Consider the following 25,186-nt stretch of genomic DNA (forward strand, 5'->3'; position numbering starts at 1 on the left):
AGCAGTGTTCTATCTTCCTACTCTTCTCAACGATTGTCATCCCTTAAAGCGCTGCTAATTTTGGAGAACAATCTATAACCTGTTAGAAACAGCACGAGCTGGTGATGACTACAAGTCCCATGATGCAAAATATGAGCGTGGACCAATGTTGGCCATAGTACCTTCTGGGAATTGTAGTCTTCTAATCACCTGTTTGGCAAGCTAGGTATTGTAGCAACCATTTCTTAGAAGTTCACTTGGGAAAGTAAAGATAGTGAAGAGAATGTCGATTTCCTGCCACAGGATTACATTTATCCTCGCTACCTAAGCGCCTGGCGGGACAACTCCAGTCGCGCCTCCGGCGGGAGGGTCCCCTTGGCGTGACATCACTTCCGGCAGAGATGTTCCAAGCTCGGCCCCTCCTTCCACACTGCTGGGATCTTGGGCCCGGCAGCAGGACAGAGGCTGTCTGAGGCAGGGAGCAGCTGCTTTCGGGGCGGGGGTAGGGGTGTCACGTGAGGCTTCTCGCAGCTGAGGGAAGAGGCGAAAAGCTGCAGTTGAGGAGAGTCGGGTTTAACCGTCAACGGGAAGCGCGCTTGTTCTGGGTCGCGGAGTGGGCTGAGGTAGGGACAGGGTCGTTACTTCAGGACAGACGGTCGCTGTCCCGGGTTCCCGTACGGGTGACACCTGCAACCTCGGTGTCTGGCGGGCGGCGAGGGGCTCCGCGGGAGAGTGGAGAGACGCAGTACGAAGCCCGGCCACCTTCAGGCCACCGCCGACTCCGCTGTGCGTCTGGGAGGCTCTGGGCGCATCGGGCAGCGGAGGCGGGAGAGTCTGGGAGCCTAGGGAGCGGCGGGTCTCGCCGCCCGCAGTGCCGAAGACGCGTGACCGGCGCAGACCCGGGCCTTACCTTCCGAGGGTCGACCTGTGCCTGGTATTTGCGGCTTTCCTCCCGCCCACCGGGCTGCTCAGCGTCGGGCCACCTCACCTGAGGTTTTCCAGAGTGAGACTGAGCTGACTGCCCTGGGAGCATCTCCGCACCAGGGCAAAAGCGAAGAAGCTCCTAATGAGCACAGCACGTTTTTTATTAACGCTTAAGTAGCGCTCACTTCTTTGGATGTCAGTAATTGTATTGATATGCGACCTCGGCGGCCTCAGGTAGTAGCGTGACAAAGGCCAGGTAGATCCCTCGGGCCTTGAGAAGGTTGAGATTTCAGGCTGTTTACTTGTTTGTGGGGAGGCCATCAGACGGAACCGAGGAGCGGTGAATCAGCAGCTCAAGTTTCACGGATCTTTGATAATGGGAAAGGTTACCGAGAGCCACGTGCTGAGTTAAAAATCTTATTTCAGCATCTTTCCAAGTCCGGGTGACTCTTTTCTTACCTTTCCCACCAGTAGAGTTTCCTATGGAGAGTTGGGCAGCAGATCCGTTATTGTTGTGTACAGCCTTGTCATTTTGTTGGTCTGTAGTTATTGCAGTTTCTAATGAGTTTATTATTTAACAACGTGATAGTAAACCATTTCTTCTTTGTGTTATGATACTATTCTGACACAAGATATACTAGCTATTTTGATAACAGATTCTTACGAGTTATAAAGATGTAAATACCGTCAGTTTATCTCAGAGCAGAATTAGTGATGACCTGGAAGCTGTGAAGAACGGTTAAACTTTTCACTAATTTTGTTGCATATAAGGTTAATGTTCACTGAGTTTTATTTGAGTAACTTGACCAAGTGTATTTTTTAAATCTTGGGTTCTATAAAGTTTTACTATGTAGCATCTAAGCATCCAGCTCACTGTTACTAATCTGTGTTAAGTCTTTATAGTTTCACTAATTAAATTGAAAGGTAATGTGAATAGATTTATTCCCTTTCTAATTAAATCCAGAGGTAATGTAGATAGGTTTCCTCCCTTGCCTCTCTTCTCTTTTTCTCTCTTGTACTGAATGTAGTACTGTCAGGATGATAAGCATGGAATAAGACTTCAGAAGGCTCTTTACCACTCTTTCTCCTACCAACTTTTATATAGACGAAATTAGGTTAAAATGAACATTACAGAAATAGTTCACGAGGAAATAAAGTAGGGGGAAAAGGGTTAGCATATAACATGGGTTCAAGGAAAAAAAAGTGTGAAGTAGTTTTGCTCTCCCTACCTTGCAAATAGGAGTCCTTAGAGACAACTGAAATTAAAAGAAGGGGTTTGAGGTATGTTTTTATTCCAAATAAAATAATAGAGTGTCATAAAATTGAAAAGAACATTTTTTCTTTTGCATCCTGCTGCAGATTAAAGACTAATCTTTTACTATGTCTTTTTCGTTTTTAGTGAATTCCTAAGAAGAAAATAATGGATTGTATATTAGTTGTTCTCTGAGTGAGTGTTTGGACTCAACAGTGTGCAAGCTTGTTCAAAAGCCGAAAGAAGATGGCAACTCCTTATGTCCCAGTTCCTATGCCCATAGGAAACACTGCTTCCAGTTTTACAAACAACAGAAATCAAAGAAGTTCTTCTTTTGGCAGTGTCTCAACAAACTCAAATTCTTCTAAAGGCCAGTTAGAAGACTCAAATATGGGTAATTTTAAACAGACAAGTGTTCCTGATCAAATGGAAAATACTTCATCTGTCTGTAGCAGTCCTCTCATTAGGACTAAATTTACAGGTGCAGCTTCTTCCATTGAGTATTCTACTAGAGGAAGAGAAACTGAAGAACAAAATCCTGAAACCGTGAATTGGGAAGATAGACCATCTACACCTACTATACTGGGTTATGAAGTGATGGAAGAAAGAGCTAAATTTACTGTAAGTATTGACTCCTGCTGTATACCAGTACAAAGTGAAAGATTGGTTAACCTATGTGTTTAAACCAGTGTTAAATTAATGTGAACCTGTACTTACAATTTCTTGAATATGAAATTCTGCTGTATACCAGTACAAAGTGAAAGACTGGCTAACCTGTGCATTTAAGCCAGTGTTAAATTAACCCTTCTTTTAATTTCATTTGTCTCTAAGGACTCCTATTTGTAAGGTAGAGAGAGCAAAACTACTTCTTAGTGGCTAATTAAATTGAACTTTTAAAAAAGATTTTTGGCTGTTTGGATATTCTCTTGTGAAATACCTGTGCATGATTTTTGTTCATTTTTCTTTTGGGAAGTCTCCCTTTTGATTTGTAGTTTTCTGTGCATTTTGGATATAAGTTCTTTTTCAGATACATGTATTATGACTATCCTCTTACTTTGTGGTTTGCCTTTTCAACTCCTTAATAATACATTTGGTAAACAAAATTTAGTTTGGTCCAATTTATTAATTTTTTTCGTGGCTAGCACTGTTTGAAATCCTTGCCTTCTTCAAGGTTACAAAGATATTGTCCTATGTTTTCTTCTTAAATCTTTATTGTTGAACCTTTCACATTTATATTTGTAAACCATGGGAATTGATTTTTGTCCATGGTGTGAGGTGAGGGTCAAGTCTTCTTTTTTATTTTTACCAGATGGGCTCAGTTAATCAGGCTTTTACTAAAAAGACCACTCCTCCTCCTCTTCATTTTCGGTATTCTCTGTGTCATAAATCATGTGACTATAAATGCATAGGTCTTCTTCTGTGCTCTATTTTTCCATCCTTTACTAATTTCATGTTGTCTTGATTAGTAAAGTCCTATAATAGGTCTTGATATCTAGCAGTGTAAGTACGCTAGCTTTTCTCTTGAGGATGGCCTTGGCTATTGACCCTTTGCATTGAGATTTTTTAGATCTATAGATGAATATGTGGAGAACTGACATCTTTACAATATCTAGTCTTCAAATCTATGAACCTAATCCATTGACTTAAGGCTTTAATTTTTTGTAGTAATGTTTTGTTGTTTTCAGTGCAGGATTCTTACATCTTTTGGTTAGATTTAATTCTGGATATGGATGTTGTTTAATGTTCTTGTGAGAGACATCTGTTTTTGTTTTCTATTTATTGCCATTTTATATATTTTGACCTTTTATGTTTATGTATCCAGTAACCTTGCTCAACTCAGTTATTAACTCAAAAGGTTTACTTTTTTGGTAAGAGTTTGTTCTTTAGTAAAGTTTAATGTTTACTTCAATATTTCATGCTGTACATTTATGCCAGGATGGGAGGACCTCCAAGGAAAAATTATTGCAATAATTTATGAAGAGACAGTTTTTAAAATTATCATAAGACTGTGATAAAGGAAATCTACAGGGAACTCTATCTTTTTTTTTTTTTTTTTTTTTTTTTTGAGATGGAGTCTCACACAGTCACCAGGCTGGAGTGCAATGGTACGATCTTAGCTCACTGCAACCTCTGCCTCCCTAGTTCAAGAGATTCTCCTGCTTCAGCCTCCCAAGTAACTGGGATTACAGGTGCCCACCACCATGCTCAGCTAATTTTTTGTATTTTTAGTTTCACTATGTTAGGCCAGGCTGGTCTCAAACTCCTGACCTCGTGATCCACCCGCCTGGGCCTCCCAAAGTGCAGCGATTACAGGCATGAGCCACAGTACTCGGCCTCTCTTTTTTTAGAACAATTTTAGGAATTATAATAAACAGATGGCCAATTTCCTGAATGAAGGAATAGGCATTCATTGAGTTGATACTATGGTCTGAATGTGTTCCTTCAAATTCGCATGTTGAAACCTAACCTTCAAGATGATAGTATTAAGAGATGGAGCTTTTGGAACCTAGTAGGTCATGGGAACAAAACCCTCATAAATAGGATTAATACTCTTAAAAAGAGGCCCCAGATAGCTTTCTTGTCTTTTCCACATGTCAAGACATAGCTATAAGGCACCATCTATAAACCAGAAAGCAGGTCCTCTCTAGATACCAAATCTGTTATTGTCTTGATCTTGGACTTCTCAGACTCCAGAACTTTGAGAAATAAATTCCTGTTGTTTACAAGCTACTGAATTTACAGTATTTTGTTATAGCAGACCTAATAGACTAAGACAGATGATATGTGTGAAGATGCAAGTATATAGCCAAATACAGGGTGGTGTTATAGAAAGCATTTCAAGAGACTGTAGAGGAAGAAGTAAATGACAGATATGAAATTAGTCATATTCATTTATTCATTAATTCAATATTTTTTTAAGACCTGTTATGCATCAGACACTGTTCTGGCTAATAGTGGTACAGCAATTTGAATGAAAGCCTGATAAGTAAGTAAATAGTAAGATATCTGATATGTCATATGGTGATAAGCACTATAGAGAGAAATAAAATAGAGAAGGAAGAAAGGGCATTTCACCAAATCTGGGGTTGGGATTTAAATAGCACTGTCATTCATGGCCTCACAAAAAAGATATTAGTTAATGCTAACATCTTTGATGAGAGAGCCATGAGAATATCTGGAGAAAGAGTTTTCAACACAAATGGGACAACTACAAAGATCCTCATGGCTGACAGCAGAGTATGCTGGGGGAGGTGTAGGGAATAACATGACAGGCAGGGAAGTGTGGCACACATAGGGCAGGAGGCCACTGTAAGGACTTTGGATTTTACTCTGCATGAGATGGGAATCTTTGAAAAGGTTTTCAAAAGAAGAGTCAGGGCCGGGCGTGGTGGCTCACGCCTGTAATCCCAGCACTTTGGGAGGCCGAGGTGGGTGGATCACAAGATCAGGAGATCTCTAGAGACTATCCTGGCCATGATGGTGAAACCCCGTCTCTACTAAAAATGCCAAAATTAGCTGGGCATGGTGTTGTGCACCTGTAATCCCAGCTACTCAAGAGGCTAAAGCAGGAGAATTGCTTGAACCCATGAGTGGAGGTTTCAGTGAGCTGAGATCGTGCCACTGCACTCCAGCCAGGCAATGGAGTGAGACTCTGTCTCAAAAAAAAAAAAAAAAAAAAAAGAGTCATGTGATCGGATCTGACTTAGTGTTTTAAAAAGTTCATTCAGGCTGCTGAATTGACTGGTTTGGTCAAGATGAGGGAGAGTCAAACCAGGAAGCAGTTAGTAGGTTCTTGTAGTAATCCAAGGGAGACATGATGGTAATATGGACTGAGGAGGTGGAGGAGGTCCTGAGAAGTTATAAGATTCTGGATCTATTTTAAAAGGTAGAACCAGTAGTATTTCCTAATGATTTGGAAGTGGAGTGTGGGAGTAAGAGAAGGTAAAGATGACTTCAAAAGTTTTGGCCTAAACAATGGGAAGAATATGGCTGCCATTTAATTAAATGACAGGTTTTGAGGGGAAGATCAAGTTTTGAGATGTCTGTTTAATTTTGACATTAAAATGGAGATGTTACATGTGTGAATGTGTACACATATGTATGTATTGTGTGTGTATACATATAAGCTGAGTTTAAGGGAGCGGTATGAGCTGGAGATACAAGCTTGAGAGTCTTAGGTTTGTAAAATAATTTTTTCTGTATATATTCTTTTGAATTGATCTCATAACTGAAAAAAATATTAAGACTCACTGTTGATCTGATAATATATAAAGTGTCTAGTCTTTAAAAAGTATGTTTAAAAATTGACTAGGATGGGCGTTGAGTAGGATTGGGAAGGAAACATGCCATGGACCTTTGATTGGTAGTGTTTTGTTTCTTATTCATTGATATGGCTTGGCTGTGTCCCACCGAGATCTCATCTTTAATTCACACGTGTTGTGGGAGGCACCCAGTGGGAGATAATTAGGAAGTAGCTAACGTGCTTTTGATTTTTACAGGCTTATAGGCAGAAGGGACTTTCCTTGTCTCAGATGGGGGGCAAGGGGCAATCATGGGGGCAGATCTTTCCCATACTGTTCCTGTGTTAGTGAATAAGTATCACAAGATCCGATGATTTTATTTATTTATTTATTTAGATGGAATCTCATTCTGTTGCCCAGGTTGGAGTGCAGTGACACGGTCTCAGATCACTGCAACCTCCATCTCCCAGGTTCAAGCGACCCTCCTGCCTCAGCCCCCCTAGTAGCTGGGATTACAGACATGTGCCACCATGCCCGGCTAGTTTTTGTATTTTTAGTAGAGACGGAGTTTTACCATGTTGGCTAGGCTTGTCTCAAACTTCTGACCTCAGGTGATCCACTGTCACGGCCTCCCAAAGTGCTGGGATTACAGGCATGAGCCACCATTCCTGGCCTGATCTGATGGTTTTAAAAACAGAAATCTCCCTACACAAGCTGTCTTCTCTTATCTGCCACCATGTGAGACTTGCCTTTCACCTTCCTCCATAATTATGAGGCCTCCTCAGCCGTGTGGAACTGTAAGTCCAATAAACCTCTTACTTTTGTAAATTACCCAGTCTCATTCATGTCTTTGTCAGCAGCATGAAAACGGACTAATCCCATTTTCTGAGGAGAAATTCAAGCCAGCCTTAGAAATTGGCATAAATAATAAGGAGCTCCATGTTAATCCCCAAGACAATGGGGAAAATATCTCCAGGGAATATGAGAGGTCTTCATGGCAGCCCCTCTCTTCACAAGCCCAAAGCCTTAGGAGGAAAAAGTGGTTTTGTGGGTCAGGCCCAGGGTCCCAATGCTGTGTCTAGCCTAGAGACTTGTGTCCTGTGTCCCAGCGGCTCTAACCGTGGCTGAAAGGGGCCAACATAGAGCTCGGGCTGTGGCTTCAAAGCATGCAATCCCCAAGCCTTGGCAGTTGCCACATAGTGTTGAGCCTGCAAGTACACAGAAGTCAAGAATTGAGGTTTGGGAACCTCCCCCTAGGTTTCAGATGATGTATGGAAATACCTGGATGCCCAGGCAGAAGTTTGCTGTAGGGGTGAGGCCCTAATAGAGAACCTCTGCTAGGGCTGTGTGGAAGGGAAGTGTGATATCAGAGCCCCCACACAAGGGTCCCTACTGGGGCACTGCCTAGTGGAGTTGTGAGAAGAGGGCAATCGTCCTACAGATCCTAGAATGGCAGATCCACCAACAGCTTGCACTGTGCACCTGGAAAAGCCACAGCCCATAAAAGCAGCCAGGAGGAGGGCTATACCCTGCAAAGCCACAGGGGCAGAGCTGCCCAAGGCCATAGGAGCCCATCTCTTGCATCAGCATGACCTAGACACAAGACATGGAGTAAAATGAGAGTATTTTGGAGCTTTAAGATTTGACTGCCCCACTGAATTTCAGATTTACATTGGGCCTGTAGCCCCTTTGTTTGGCTAATTTCTGCCATTTGGAATGCCTGTATTTACTCAATGCTTATACCCTCATTGTATCTAGGAACAGACTAGCTTGCTTGTGATTTTATAGGGTCAAAGGTAGAAGGGATTTTCCTTGTCTCGTATAAGACTGTGGATTTTTGAGTTAATGCTGAAATAAGACTTTGGGGGACTATTGGGAAGGCATGATTGGTTTTGAAATCTGAGGACATGAGATTTGGGAGGGAGCGGGGCAGAATGATATGTTTTGGCTGTGTCCCCACCCAAACCTCATCTTGAATTCCCACGTGTTGTGGGAGGGAACCAGTGGGAGGTAATTGAACAATGGGGGCAGATCTTTCCCGTGCTGTATTTGTGATAGTGAATAAGTCTCAGGAGATCTGATGGTTTTAAAAATGGAAGTCTCCCTACACAAGCTCTCTTCTTTTTTCTGCTGCCTCTGCTGCTATGTGAGATGTGCCTTTCACTTTCCACCATGATTATGAGGCCTCCCCAGCCACATGGAACTATAATTCCAGTAAACCCCTTTATTTATAAATTGCTCAGTCTCAGGTATGTCTTTATCAGCCATATGAAAATGGGCTAATACACTCATGGTACTAGTTACATAGGTGTGTTCATTTTGTGAAAATTTGTCAAGTTGTATACTTATGAATTGCACACTTTTTTGTATATCTTTTATAATTCAAAAACAAAGACTACATAAATAAAAACAGTACAAAGAAATATATATGAAGTTTCAAGTAAAGTGTAGAAAGAACAATGGTTGTTGGAACGTAGAGAAGGGAATGATCAGTACTGTTCATAAAGTTTTCACTGAAAGCGCTACTTAAGTAGAAGGAGCATTTTCTAGAAGAGATAAAACACAAAAGTCTGTACTTTATCTTGTCTACAGAAACAAAGGTATTCAGAGGTATTCAGGCCACCATGGAAAGTAGCTTAGTTAGAACGGGGAGTTCATTTTCTAAAACAAGAAACTAAATTCAGTATGTATTATTTGTAGATAAACAATTATTATATGAAGTGCATTTTTATCCTGTATCAGTCATTCATACTCACAAGTTTTAAAGTCAATTTATCTCTTCTTTTAGTGAGTGACTCCTAAAAAGAATTTCTTTTGTATCTCCATTTCAACTTTCTTAGCTCAGGACCTTCTGCTGACCTTGTTTCCCACCTTTATATGTTATAGAGAGAAATTGCTTACTTTTTACTTCAAAGCTAAAGGATTTATCCTTAACTCTTCCTTTTTCTTCCCTCTTAAAAGTTGAAAGAGAAGTTTGTATGGGAGAAAAGTCAAAGGGTAAGGATAATCTATAGTCCCTAACTAATGAGTTGTCTTTAGAGGAGTACTGTCCAATAGAAATATAATGTGAGCCATAATTATGAATCACATCTATAATTTTAAATTTCCTAGAAGCCACATTAATAAAAAAGAAATAAGTAAGATTGTTTTATTAGTATATCTTATTCAACCTAAAATGTCCAAAATATTATCATTTTAACATGTAGTTAGTATTAGACTATTTTAATAAAAGCCATTTACATCTTTTTTCACATTAAATCTTTGAAATTCAGTGTGTATGTTGCACTCACAGCATATCTCAGTTTTGACTAGTCACACATTGAATGCTCATTTGCCACATGTGACCGAAAGTGCAGCTCTAGAGCTCCAGTTGAAAATTATTGCACAGCGAACATCCAGAAAAGAAGTTACTTTGTAAAGAGAGTTTCTTATGCAGCAGATATTATCGCATTTGTGCCTTATATCTAGCTTAGTGCAAAATACTATGTCAAAAACTGCTAGATGTTTCTCTGAAATTCTGTCATAAATAACACTTTTTCATAATACATTCTAAAATTATACTTAGAAAAAAATAGAATCCACTTTTTTCTTATGTGCTTTTAAAATATATTGACTTGCTTCAACCAAGTTTTTCTATTCAGTAGCCTACATAATTGTACATAATTACAAAATGTAATTCAATTGGGATTTTTTGGTATTTAAAGCTTATATTTTGTCATTTAAAAAAATGATTTCAACTTTAATTTTAGATTCAAGGGATACATGTGCAGGTTTGTTACATTGGTATATTGCATGATACTGAGATTCGGGATACTCATGAACTCATCACCCAAGTAGTGAACATAGCACCCAACAGTTTTGCAACTCTTCCCCTTTCTCAGCCTCCCCCACTAAGAGTCCTCAGTGTCTATTTTTGCTATCCTTATGTCCATGAGTACCCAATGTTTACCACCCACTTATAAATGAGGACATTAGGTATTTGGTTTTCTGTCCCTGCATTAATTTGCTTAGGACAATGGCCTATAGCTCCATACGTGTTACTGCAAAGAACATGATTTCATTCTTTTTTATGGCCACATAATATTCCACACAAATCCATCCTTGGTAGACACCTAGGATGATTCCACGTCTTTGCTATTGTGAGTAGTTGCTGCACTGAACATGCAAGTGCATGTGTCTTTTGGTAGAACAATTTATTTTCTTTTGGATATCTACCCAGGAATGGAATTGCTGTGTCCAATGGGAGTTCTGTTTTGTTATTTGAGAAATCTCCAAACTGCCTTCCACAGTGGCTGAACTAAGTTACAATTCCGCCAGTAGTGTATAAGTGTTCTTTTTTCTCCATACCCTCACCAGCATCTGTTGTGATAATGACCAATAGCCATTCTGACTTCTGTGAGATGGTATCTTATTGTGGTTTTGACTTACATTTTTCTGATGAATAGTGTTGTTGAGCATTTTTTATGTTTCTTGGCTGCTTGTATATCTTCTTTTAAGAAGTGCCTGTTCATGTCTTTTGCCTACTTTTAGTGGGGCTATTTGTTGAATTGTTTAAGTTCCTTTTTGTTGTTGTTGAGACAGAGTCTCACTCTGTCCCCTGCTGGAGTGTAGTGGCATGATCTCGGCTCACTGCAACCTCTGCCTCCCAGGTTCAAGCAACTCTCTCATCTCAGCCTCCCAGTTAGCTGGGATTACAGGAATCCACCACCACACTTGTCTCATTTTTGTGTTTTTAGTAGAGGCAAGGTTTCACCATACTGTTTTGGCCAGGCTGGTCTTGAACCCCTGACCTCAAGTGATCCACCCACCTCGGCCTCCCAAAGAACTGAGATTACAGGCATGAGCCACTGCACCCAGCCTTGAATTGTTTGCGTTCCTTATGGATTCTGGATATTAGACCTTTGCCAGATGCATAATTTGCAAATATTTTCTCCCATCCTGTAGGTTGACTCTTTACTCCATTGATAGTTTCTTTTGCTGTGCAGAAACTATTTTAATTAGGTCTCACTTATCAATTTTTGTTTTTATTGCAACTGCTTTTGAGAACTTAGTCATAAATTCTTTCCCAAGGCCAGTATCCAGAATTGTGTTTTCTAGGTTTTCTTCTGGGATTCTTATGGTTTCTGGCCTTACCTTTAAATCTTTAATCCATCTTAAGTTAATTTTTATATATAGTGAAAGAGAGAGCTCCAGTTTCATTTTTCTGCATATAGAGAGCCAATTATCCCAGCCTCATTTATTAAACAGGGGATGCTTTACCTGTTGCTTATTTTTGTCAACTTTGTCAGAGATCAGATGGCTGTAGATACCCAGTTTTATTTCTCAGTTCTCTGTTCTCTTCCATTGGTTTATATGTTTATACCAGTACCATCTGTTTTGGTTATTGTAGCCTTACAGTATAGTTTGAAGTCAGGTAGTGTGATGCCTCCAGCCTTGTTCTTTCCATTTAGGATTGCTTTGGCTATTTGGGCTTTTTTTTTTTTTTTTTTTGGTGCCATGTGGATTTTAGAGTAGTTTTTTCTAATTCTGTGGAGAATGATATTAGTAGTTTGATAGGAATACTGTTGAATCTGTAGAATGCTTTGGGCAATGTGGCCGTTTTAACAATATTGATTTTTCCAATCCATGAGCATGGAATGTTCTTCTGGTTTTTTGTGTTGTCTGTGATTTCTTTCAGCAATATTTTGTAGTTCTCCTTGTAGAGATCTTTCTCTCCTTAATTAGAGGTATTCCTAGATATTTGTGTGCGTGTGTGGCTACTGTATATAGGATTGCATTCTTGATTCAGCTCTCAGCTTGAATGTTATTGGTATATGAAAGTGCTATTGATTTTTAAACATTGATTTTATATCCTAAAACTTTACTGAAGTCCTTTATCAATTCCAGGAGCCTTTTGGCAGAGTCTTTAGGGTTTTCTAGGCATAGAATCATATAGTTTGACGACTTCTTTTCCTATTTGGTTGCCTTTTAATTTATCTCTTGCATGATTGCTCTGGCTAGAACTTCCATATTTTATTCTTGACAATAAAAATATTGAACTTATTTGAAAACTTTGCTCAATAGTTATTAAGTTTTAAAATTGTGTAGAACAGGCAGGGTGCGGTGGCTCACACCTGTAATCGCAGCACTTTGGGAGGCCGAGGCGGGTGAATCATCTGAGGTCGGGAGTTTGAGACCAGTCTGGCAAACATGGAGAAACCCCTTCTCTACTAAAAATACCAAATTAGCCAGGCATGGTGGTGCATGCTTGTAATCCCAGACACTTGGCAGGCTGAGGCAGGAGAATAGCTTGAACCTGGGAGGCAGAGGTTGTGGTGAGCTGAGATCGCACCATTGCACTCCAGCCTGCGTAACAAGAGCAAAACTCCGTCCCAAAAAAAAAAAAAAATTGTATAGAACAAAAGTGGCTATTTTTCATAGCTTCTTCAAGTATAATTCCGTTATCAATTTTAGAATATGTTGACATAAATCATGTTTTGGAAGCTGATGAGTTTATTGTTAGTGTGCACAGAAAAAACATTTGTCTCAAATCTGTTATATTTCCTAAGGAAAAAATCTGTCTTTTGGTGCCTGCATTGATTATTTGTACTTTTGATGATTTAAATGATTTTTGATATTTTTTTACGTAATAATTGTTATAGTCTGAGTTATCAAGTAAAAGTTTTAAAAATATTTGGCTTGAATTTTTAAATATCTTTACTTTTATATTTCTGTCTCTTTTTCTTCCTGTGCATAGGTGTATAAAATACTAGTAAAGAAAACCCCAGAAGAAAGCTGGGTAGTTTTCAGAAGATACACTGACTTCTCCAGGCTTAATGACAAAGTAAGTACTATAATACATCCAAACTAACATTTCAGTTTTGAATTATTTTTTAATTTCCTATACTTCTGTTATATTTTTTCTTCTTTATTGAGTCAATCAAATCCTTTCTAATTCATAAAAAATTAAATTTTTAATAGAAAATTTAAAAAATAAAATTTTTATTAAAAAATTTTAGTATAAAAATATGAAACTTTAAAATTGCCAAGAGGAATATAAATATCTTGTGAGTTTCAAAAAGATGTATATAATAAGATCTTTTGACTTTTTTTTTTTTTTTTAAAGACAAGGTTTCACCATATTGGTCAGGCTGGTCTCAAACTCCTGACCTCAGGTGATCTGCCCACCTCAGCTTCCCAAAGTGCTGGGATTACAGGCATGAGCCACTGTGCCCAGTTCTCTCTTGACTTATTATAAAATTATATATGTCTATAAGATAATGAGTAAAAACATGTTTAACATATTAATTTCCTCTTACTGCATAATAATTTACCACAAACTTTGTTGCTAAACCTGTTTATTATTTAGTGGTTTGGGTGGGTTCAGCTGGGTTTGTTGCTTAGCATCAAGCAAGGTCAGCATCAAGCTGTCAGCTGGGTTGGGCACTTATCTGGAGGCCCTGGGGAAGAATTATCTTCCAAGCTTATTCAGGTTGCTGGCAGAATTTAGTTTCTTGAAGTGGTAGGGCCAAAGTTTCTGTTTCCTGGCTGATTGTCAGCCAGAAATCATTCATACTTCATAGAGACTGTTTGGCAGTCCTTATACGTAGCCCCTCCATCTTCAAAGCCAGCAATAGTGAGCCAAGTTCTTCCTGTGCTTTGAAGCTCTCTAACTTTCTCTTCTGCCACCAGCTAGAGAAAACAGTCTACAGGAGTCATGTTATAAGATAAGGCTCACCCACGTAATCTTCCTATCTTAAGGTCAGTTGATTAGTAACCTTAATTACAGCTGCAAAATCCCTTTTTCTATGTAACATAATAAAATCACAGAAGTAACTCAAGAGGCAAAGGTTGTGGACCATCTAGAATTCGCTCAACGGTGCATACAAGAGAATAATAATAAACTTCTATGTATTAAGAACTCTTAAAACTAAATTAGGAAATTGAACCCCAAGTAAAAAATGCAACGAACAACAAGCAGGGTAATTCACAGAAGAAATATAAATGACCAGTATACCTGGAAAACACTTACTATCACAGATACTCCAAAAAAAGAAAATAATGACACAGTTTTTCACCTATCAAGCTGACAGATATTTAAATGCTATTATCTGGTATTGGAAGATTGAATCTTCCTACAGGACACCCAAAAGTTTTGCATAGTTTGATATAATAATCACATTTCTAGGATTTATCCTAGATGAGTAATAATAAACATGGGAAAGATTTAGCTTTAAGGACACTTACCACAGTGTTTTGTATATTGTTTTGTTTATCTGTGTTTTACTTTGTTTTTAGGAATTAAAAATTGGAAGCAACTTAAATTTCTGAAAGTGAAGAATTAAGTAAATTATTATTAGAATATAATAGCAAAAAAAGAAAGAAGAGCTGAGCTGTCCCCAGAGCTCGAGGAAAATCAGATGGTTTTTAGTAGTTAAAAGTTGGAAGCAACCTAAATTTTCTAAAAATGAAGAATTAAATAAATCGTTATTGGAATATAATAGCAAAGAAAGAGCTGCCTTGTCCCCAGACCTAGAGGGAATTTAGATAGAGAGGGAGGCAGAGGGTGTGATATTTTGGAAACCAAGAGAAAAATCATTTATCTAAAAGCATCAAGCAGTTTATGATGCTTTTGAGAAGCCAACTAAGAACATGCAGCGATTACTCTCCAATTTTGACAGGTGTTTAATAAGGAAGCTTTACTGGTCCTTTCCTTTCTTCCCTCTTTGGACTCCTTGAAACTTTAAAGTTAGTATATTTTTGTAGTGTTTGGTGACGGGAAACCCTTGTAACTTTGTAGTTATTTACCTGCCAAATTTTTTTCCGCCACTCTTAAAAACCTCAGTTTAAATGGAAAGGTAAAATATAGAATGATAAATTATTTTATCCATTTTAAGATTTGGTTAAGATGCTCTCTTGCAATATGCCAAAATAAAGTGTTATTTCTAATGTATGCCTACAATTATATATGAATTTTATCTACTGTTCCTGAGCTTCATATATTATACTGAATTTAAAATCTACAATTCTGTACTTCTATTGATTTTTTTAAATGACTAAACAAAGATAAAAGCAATTCATGAAGTTACCTGAAAATTAAGTAGAATACTTAGCTTTTAAGGAAATTGTTACAATTTTGATCATGCAGACTGATTTCAAACAGTTTCATTGTAGAGCTATTTAATGCTTTATGATACCGTTTTCCTGTTCGGACTCCAGTGTTATTTAGTGTTTACTTCCTATTACTGCTTTAGATTTCATTTTTATTGCTGCAGTATTTCCTTAGGCAAGCTGAGATTTAGATAAACCCTTTTGTAAAAAGCTGATAGGAGTTTAATTTAAATTTAGTAAATATCTCCTTGATCCTCCAAGATGGGCATTTAAAATTAGTAAATGTTCATGTTGGTGTTATTAGGTACCAGAAAAAGCTTAACCCATCACTGGCAATATGTTTTAAAAGTGTGTCAAACACCAAGAGGCACATGGTTTAAATTGTAGTCATTATTGATATAACTGTAAAAAATAAAAGCTTAGGATCTTTAATTTAATAAAATCAATCATGAAATATTTATGAAATGAGTAGTTTGAGTTCAGCATTGTGCTAGGAATTTGTGGAGTTACCCTTATGTAGAAACTATATAGATGTGATTCTAACTTTAAGGAATTTGCATTACCCAGTTACATAGTTGTGAAGTAAAATTAGCTAATTGGCAATACCAAAGTTATTGAACATAGCCAAAATAACTGTATAAAGAGAACATTCATATAGAACATTAATATTTTCTTTTTTTTTTTTTTTTTTTTAATCTCCTGGGTTATGGTCTGACTTCACCTTCTCTGCGACTAATAAGAGCCTCTGCTGAGGAAGTCAGAGGACGAAGTCATGAGCAAGTTTTGGAATGCACAGAGCATATCAAGAGTTGGGGCAACCAAGCAAGGTTTTAGGGTGGGCTGGGAGACGCATTGATTGTAGAAATATAGCCATGAGAGTGAGTTTTTCTTTAAATTCTACTTAAAATTTAAGCTCAGTATTTCTACTTCCAGGTCACAGCAGTAGTACAAAGCTGAACATTTCTGTGAGGTAAAATTATTGTTCTCAGTTGCTTTCAGGCAGCAGAGCTTAGGGAGGGAGAGAGCAGGACCCTTACCAATTCATTGTCGAGACATTCCAGGTTCATATGAAAACCTGCAGCAGACTCAGCCAGGCATTCAGTCCTCACATTAAAAAGAAGTTTAGTGATAGTCTACATGTGTGTCTCTTGAGTCATACTGCTCTTTTCTAAACTGATCTGCCCACTCCTTATGAGGTTCATAAGTCACATCCTGAGATTACCTTTCACTGTCTTTCTGGCAGTTGTTTTCATTTCTCTCCTTTTTTGGATATTATTTTCTCTACCCCTTATCTTCCTCTTTTTTGAATTACCCAATTGTGGGACAACTCCTTCTTTTCTGTGGATAATTTTTTAAGGGAAAAAAATCTAACCATGTATTTGGACAATATGACATTTCAATTATAAAGCTTAAGATTAATAAAAGGACGATTTTTATTTCTCATGACTTTTGTTATTTTATTTTCTTGCCAGATACATTAAATAACAAAGCTCCAATGTCATAAATACCTAGTTACATTTGAAATCAAATTAGGTTTTTAGTTATCTAAGTTACTCTCTAGTTTTTACCTTATTTATTTTATCTTCACTTATTTATAGAAATATAGACAGAAAGTTATAATTTACATTTTTCTACCATTTTATCCAGTGCACTTTTCCTTTGTAGTTGTGATACTCATTTTATATTTATGTATAGAAATGCAAATGTATGTGGATTCATTTCATTCATTCATTTATTGAATATATGTTGTTAACTGCCTGTTATGTCGCAAGCACTATGCTAGACATTAAAGATGCAGCTATGACTAAGGCATAATAATTGTAGTGTAGTAAAATGGTTCTCAATTTTAATTACACTTTGGATTCCCCTGGAAAGCTTTTTAAAATTACAGTGCCCAGGCCTCATTTCAACAAATTAAATCCTAATCTATCAGAGATGGAAAACAATAATATCTTTTAAAACTCCCTGGGCGATTCTAATGTGCAGCCAAAGTTTAGAATCACTGGTCTAGTAAGAAAGCCTAAATTAAATGTGCTCTTTACATTGTGAATGATGTCATTAAAGAAATAAATTCATGATTTGACAGTGTGTGTCAGATTGTCTTTTCTAAAAGTGGCCACAGCAGTATCATCAGTCCCATATATTCTTCCTGAATCTTGGCACTGCCCATCAAGAGGTGGAATCCGTTTCCCCTCCCCTTGAACCTGGATGGGCTTGTGACTGCTCAACCCAAGAGAGGTCAGTGGAAATAATGCTGTGTGACTTTCAAGCCTAGATTACAAGAAGTACACAGTTTTATTCTGGCTTGCTTTCTTGGGATCCTCCCTTTTGAAGCCAGCCTCCATGCTGCAAGAAAAGTCGAAGACACCTGGAGAGGCCAGTGTTAGGTTTGTGGCTGGCAGCCTTGGCAAAGTTCTCAGCCAGCAGCCAGCATCATCCTCTATACATGCAAGCAAGTAAACTTCAGACAGTTCCAACACCCAACCTTCAAGTTTTCAGCTGAGGCCCAAATTCATTGTGTATCAGAGATATATCATCTTCACTGTACTTCATATGAATTATTGACCTAAAAAATTTGTGAGTTTAATATTAATAAATGCTTATTTTATATCACTGAGATTTCAGGTAATTTGTTACACAATTGTGGTAACTTGAACAGAATGTGGAAAGGAAGACTTAACTACCTAGTTTACAGTATTGGGAAAGTCTTCCCTAAGAAAGTAAAATTTAAGCCAAATGTACAAAATGAGTCACAACAAAAATATAAAAGTTAAAGCTAAACTTTTAGGAAAGAAACATGGAAGAAAATCTTTACAGTCTTTCAGTAAGCAAAAATTTCTTATGATCTTAAAAAAAAACAAACCATAAAAGAAGTAATTGATGAATTAAATAACATTAAAATTTTAAAAAATCTGCTCCATTAAGACTGTTAAATTGAAAAAGTCAGTCCATAGTTGGTAGAAAATATTTGTAATACATATATCTGACAAAGGACTTGTATCTGAAACATATAAAGAACTCTTAATAAAAAGGCAACCTAATTTTTTAAAGGGGACAGTGCTAAAAAGTTTAATACATAATTCACTGGAGAGGATATGCAAATGCAAATAAGCATATGAGAAGATATTCAACATCATTTGTCAGCAAAGAAATGCAAATTACAACCAAAATGGAAATGATTCTATACCCCCAACAGAAAGGTTAACATGCAAAAGATAGACGATGCCAAGTTCTGGCAAGGATCTGGAAAGACTGGAACTCCTCTGTATGCACAGCTGGTAGAAAACAAGAAATAAAACAAGACATAACGAGCTGAACTGAACTTAATTATTTTTTTATTTTAAACTTATTTCATGAATAATTTCATATAGTCAACAGGATAGATTTCATAGAATTGATAGTGATTGAGTTAAACATTTTATTTGCTCTTTTCCTCTTTTTCAGCTAAAAGAGATGTTTCCAGGTTTTCGACTAGCACTTCCTCCAAAACGCTGGTTTAAAGATAATTACAATGCCGACTTTTTAGAAGATAGACAATTAGGATTGCAAGCTTTTCTTCAAAACTTAGTAGCTCACAAGGACATTGCTAACTGGTATGTAATGAATTGAAATAAAAGATTATAAAACCATTCCAACAACTGGCTTAAATTAAAGAATAAATCTATGATCATAGTTATTTAAGCACAAAAATGCAGGGTAGGAGTATAATTATTTTAATAAAGTACTACAAGAGATTCTCATGCTTTTTTTCAATAAGGACTTTATTTGGCTTTTCATTTTTATCAAAGCTTATTTCAAAAAGTCAGTAAAGCGAAAAATCCAGTGTACCATGTACTAAAACCACCCAAAGGTAAACTTTTAGCATTTTGTATTTTAGCCGTGACTTAAACAAAACCACTTACAGATTAGTAAAATTTTGGTTAATATGATGCTATGTAATCGTAAAGGTAATCTTCTTTATATTTCTCCAAAGTAGTGCAAAAATATTAAAATTGTGTAGTTGGGTTAATTTATATAGGAGGTAGGGTGAAAATACCAAAAAGCATTTAAAATGGAAAAGAACAGATCTATGTGGGTTTTTTGCTTCAGAATATATTTACAAGAAAATTGCTTAGTGGTTTAATATCAGCTGAGTATCTAATTTTGAAACTTATATTTCAGATAAAACTATTTTGAAAAAAGGTAGAGAGCATTTACGATGCAGCAATAGCTTATAGATAACTTGGGCCCATAACTGTCTTGAGCAGTTTTTCACATGAGAATGGAAAACAAATTAAGAAAACCATCCTATCTAACTTTTTCTACCCCTTTTTCTCAGCCTTTGCGTGTATCAAGTTTTTTCCTGCATAACACACATGCGATATATATATATATGCATCTTACTTTTGAATGTGTGCCACATAAGCCTGATGGGTTCTCAAGATCCCTGCCCATCCTCCCTCACTTTTCTCTTAATGGAGGAACTATAAGCCAAACCCATTCTTTCTACTCCAGCTTAATATATGCAGTTGCCTTCTCAACATCTCCTTCAGAGATCTCAAAATTGCCTCAAACCTAAAACACATTTGAAAGTTTAGTCTGCAAACTTTTTTCCCCAGTTTTCAGCAGCATCATCTACCCAGAACCTGTAAGTCATCTTTAACACATCCCTCACTACCCTTAATATTTGCCTTGCAAGAACCACTCATATCTGTCTACTTTCTCAATCCCTGCCATCACTACCCTAGTCCAAGCAGGTATCTCTCACCTTAATTACTGTAGATGCTTTCCCACTGGTCGTCCGCCTCCACTCTTATTTCTATACCCCAGTAAAGCTACAGTGATCTTTGTGATGCAGTTTGATTTAAAGTATTCTTTCTGGTCCCTGCCTACCTGCCTTCTTTCCAACCTTGGGTTTTGTTATTCCTACCCACCTCCGATTCTCTGTACATTTGCCATAGCGGTCTTTTAATTCTCCAAAATTAGCTTGCTCCTTGTTTCTTAGAGCCTTCAAATATGCTATTTCCTGAAAAGGCAACCTTTTACACTACTACTCCAGCCAGCTCTGACCTCACCTTACCCATCCTTCAGTTTTCAACACATATTTCACTTCCCTAGGTAACTGACCCCCTAACAGACCCTTCACCACCACCAAACACTAGGTCAGTTATTTCTCATAGAGTCTGTACCATTCCCTTCTCAACTGGTTCTGATGCTTTAAGACACCCATTGTAGGTAATGAATTAATTTATTTCCTATGTCGTAAGATGATACTAGCTATGTGCCAGTCTCAATAGAATTGAGACAATAATTACTTAAATCATTATCAGTAGGGCTCAGTTCTCTCTTAAAATCCCAGTTGAGAAAGCCTAGTTGGTACTTCACTTTCATAGCACTTCAGTTTGTAATTATTTCTGTCACTATTTGTCTTTCTCCCACCAGATTGTAAGATGTATAACAACAGGTCATGTGGCTGTTTTATTTTATTCACCATCCAGTCTCTAATGTTTAGCATAGTGCTAACATAGTTGGTTCTCAATAAGTACTTCTTGAATGAATGACAGAACTGTTGATATCCACTGATGTATTGTGTATTAGAAAAAAAAAATTGAAGCCATTGTGACAGAGTTATCGATTATATAGTCTAGGTGGTGAGAACATTAGTGCTCTCCACTTTTCTGTGTATATATATTTTACATGTCAAAAGAGAGAAAAGATTAGTGTTAATTCAGACACACAAAGCAGGAATAAAAACCAGTAAACAACCAAAATTATAGAGAAAGCCTTGGAAGAAAATATGTTTGATAGCATACCATAAAAGATGACTTTTACCACTATCAAGAAGTTGACATATCCTTTCCCCTTTTCTCTTGTCCCTTGTTCAGTAAACCTTTATGTCTCTGTATTTAAAACATTGTGGTGAATAAAAATCAAATGTATTCCATAAATGAATCCTCTATTTTTAAAGTACTGATAATAGGTCTTAGTTGCTAAAGTAGACACTACTAGAGCCATTTGAGATCCTGTCATTTCTAAAGCTACATAGCTCAGAACAGTGGTAATGGTCTTGCTCAATTCATAAATAGGCGTTTTAGGGAAAGAAAGGTTTCTTGGCCCAATAAGCTGGGGAAAGGTTTCATTTGATATCGTTAGAGGATTAAAGCTTCTAAGAAATCTTGCATGAAAGACTCCAGTACGTATTTGTTTGCCTACCTGCTTTTGTTATATGATATCATCAGATATTTAGGAAATGTAGGAAGATAACTTCAATTCAGTTAAAAACAGGGTACTTGTGCCTTGGTACCCACTATCACAATGTAAGAGATTTCTTAATAACATATTGTTTGAGACATGCATTGGGGAAGAGGAGGAAGGGTTATTCACGCAGGGCAAATCTTATGCATTTGCCCTGTAACAAAGGGTGTAAAAGAGAGGGTATACTTACTGGTTTTAAAATTCATTTAGAGAAATTAGGCTCCTATTTGAACAAAATAATGACATTTATGAATTGCTACTTGATATGATACAGTTTATAAAAGTAAGAAGAACTCAAAGAAGAGGGAAGACCAGTGCTGTTTGCAGTGATCAAGCAATACTGAGAGTGGGATTTTGAGAGTCTGGAATGCTTAAGATTATGGGTAGGAAGATGGATATGAGCCAGAAACAAATAATTAGAAAGAATATAGAAAGTCTGAGGTTGCCAAATATTTATGAATTGATGGTTGATCCATTAAAAAACAGCATAATACTTTTCTACATTTTTTGAGATTTTATCTTCTCATCCCTCAGTACTATTCCTTCTATAAAATACATACCTAATTCTCACTGTGTCACAGACTATATTATTACAGTGATGCTTCCATCAGTATTACTGTTGTACTGCATAGCCAAGATTTTAATTATCTCTGCAATCTAAATTGAAATGGTAGGTGGAGCATAAGATATGAGACAAAAGCTTGATTGTATCCAACAATGTAGGAGAAGGGTGAAAACAGATTCTCTCATTTTTCAGTTAAAATCAAATGTATTCTATAAATGAATCCTCCATTTTTAAAGTACTGATAATAGATCTTAGTTTCTAAAGTAAGAGCGGGGAAGGAAAGGGGGAAATCCCTCCTACGGGAGAAAAGAAAAAATGACAAACTCTCGACACTTCTTTATGAAAACATAAAACTGCGTGTAAGAATCACTACATAAAAACATCACTTAGTTGTAAATTACCTGTTGGGTTGCCTGTTAGCATTCTGGTACAGTTGGAATGGCAACATAGAAAAAACTTACTAACTTTAGCTGGCCAAATAATTATTTGATATTGTTTATACATTAGTATTAATTGTTTATTAATTGTTCTTTCGCTTTTATTTTTATATCCTTAGCAACTTACAACACAGTTATTTCTTAACTTCCTGATGTCTAAGCAATTGCCATTACATAATGGGCAGCTTTTAGTGTTACGTATTCTCCAACTCTTAAAGCAGAAATGGAAGAAAATACAAACTGAACGGCTATTAAGGACTATTGATTTGAATATTTTAAGAGAATAGAATATTGTTTTCAGATTTATTTAGAAAATTCAAAGTAAGGATTCAGATGAAAACATTAATATTTACATGATAAACGGATTTTTAGAGATTTTATCTGTTCAATATTTATTTAGAGCTTGCTATATAAAAGATATTTTGACTATATAAAAATGAGTTAGATACTCATCCTATTAAAAAAAAACACTGAATAGAAAGAAGGCATGACCCAAAAAATCATAATGGATAGAAAATTAGATCTCTTTTAAAGGAGGAAAAGAGAGAACTTTTGACTAGGAAAATTAGACAAGGCTTCGCAAAGGGTGATAGTTAAACGGCACTTTAAAGAATTAGTGATAATTGTACCAGCAAAGAAAGATGAAGAAGAACTTTGGAAATGATAGGAAATATTGTAATCCAAATGCAGAAGCAAGAAGGTAGAGGTCTTGTACCAGGAACAACACACAGGTCAGTTTATCAAAGTGAATACAGCCTTGTATTATACAATCTTAGTTGAAAAATAGCTATTTGTTTTACACTGTCTTGAACTACTGTTAAATTATTACATCATTAATCAGCACAACAAATATTTTACTATTCTCCATTTTCAGAAGTACTTCACATCTATCTTATTTGCTAATTTTTTTCCTTTTTAATTTTTAAAAATTCAAAAGTTAAAGTTATATATTTTTCTTCACATCATCATTTATCTGTAAGGGATTCAGTACCAAAATTCAGTATTTTTAATTATACATATTTTTTTTAAAAGTTCAAGTTGGATCTGGATTAATAGCAGTTCATGGTTTTAAAGAAAAGAAAATAGCATCCAAGCATTAATATGACAGAACAATGGAAAGAAATGAGCATATGTATCCTTTAATAACTACTCGGGAGATATGATAGCCATCTTTACGTATTTGAAAGATTGTTTTTGGGAAGAAGGATGGATCACATATATTTAAGAGTAGTGCTTCTCCAACTGTAGTGTGCCTGTGAATCACCTGGGATTTGTTAATGCTGACCCTGATTCAGCAAGGATGAGCTGAAGATTTTGCATTTCTAATAGGTATCTAGGTGATGCTGATACTGGCTGGTCTAATAACCTCATTTTGAATAGCAAGACTAACACATAAAGTAAAAATAACAGCGAAAAGATAGAGGAACGCACTATCAGCTCAGATTTTTAAAAGTTTCCTGTCATTTCAAGCTGTCCAATATAAAAATGTTCTCTCTTTTGAAAAAGTAGATTTCTCTTTAACTATTTGAAGAGAGTAGACAATTATCAGTGGTATCGAAGAGGGAATTATTAAATGGTTTACGTTTGATTAGATAACAACTTAGGTCTCTTTTAGCTGTAAAAATTCAGTAATTCTCTAACTGGAACAAGAATTCTTAAAGGTAACTTTTTTATATGTAAAATTTAATAATTCTCTACTTAGGACAAGAATTCTTAAAGATAACTGTTTTATACCTTTGCAACCTGAACTGTCTTTTCACAGGAAATTCAGTCATTAATGTCTCTAAGTTGTTTTTATTTTTTTTAATTAAAAAAAATTTAAGATATTTAGAAAAGTTCATCTTAGTATTTATATAAAATGAAAGAAGAATTCAGTTACATATGCAGTAGTTCATATGATGCTATCTCATGAAAATCAACACATTGCTAAGGTTGGTTAGATAATTTTTTCTATAAAATGTTAGTTTGGTAGAAATTAAATTACAGATAGTTATAAAATTTTCAATAAAGTCAAATATTTTGTTAAGAGCATAGCTTGAAAATACAGTAAAACTTTTTAAAAAAAAACTTTTTCAAGAGAATCAAGAAAGTTGAATTTGTAGTACAGATTTGCTCTGGTAATTAAAACAATGCTGAGAGATACCATTGGTGGTTTTCTTCTCTTCCTTTAGGCAATTTAAGTCAACACCTGATCCCAATTTTAAAATAGTTTTCCCAGACACAGTAAAAATGTATTCCAGAATATAAAAGGAATAATGGCACACATAGACGATCAATAAGTATTCATTGTACCTAAATAAAGTTATGTAGTCAGTGATTCTCAAGCAAAAGTGAGGGTTTCCTTTCCTAGGGGGAAAAATGTTTCGGAATTTCTAACAAGAAAGGAATTGTTTTCTCACTGCCATCTTCCAGAGATTCTTATGTGTCCTCTCCTTAGCTAGAAATAGAGTTTGAGGATATTGAC

The 25,186-nt window shown here is 36.5% G+C and overlaps 1 protein-coding gene across 1 annotated transcript in view; it reads left to right on the plus strand.

Moving 5' to 3' along the window:
• Positions 1-376: 376 nt before the first annotated feature.
• The window catches only part of SNX16 (sorting nexin 16), a 41,698-nt gene continuing 16,888 nt past the window's right edge, over positions 377-25,186 (plus strand). The window contains exons 1-4 of the mRNA XM_032250314.1: positions 377-602; positions 2,303-2,776; positions 13,133-13,219; positions 18,931-19,079. Of these exons, the coding sequence (XP_032106205.1) occupies positions 2,402-2,776; positions 13,133-13,219; positions 18,931-19,079 (611 nt within the window). The 5' untranslated portion in view covers positions 377-602; positions 2,303-2,401. The remainder of the gene's footprint in view (positions 603-2,302; positions 2,777-13,132; positions 13,220-18,930; positions 19,080-25,186) is intronic.

Source organism: Sapajus apella, unplaced genomic scaffold, assembly GCF_009761245.1.
Source record: "Sapajus apella isolate SASKATOON/1434 unplaced genomic scaffold, GSC_monkey_1.0 scaffold3, whole genome shotgun sequence".
Lineage (NCBI taxonomy): Eukaryota > Metazoa > Chordata > Mammalia > Primates > Cebidae > Sapajus > Sapajus apella.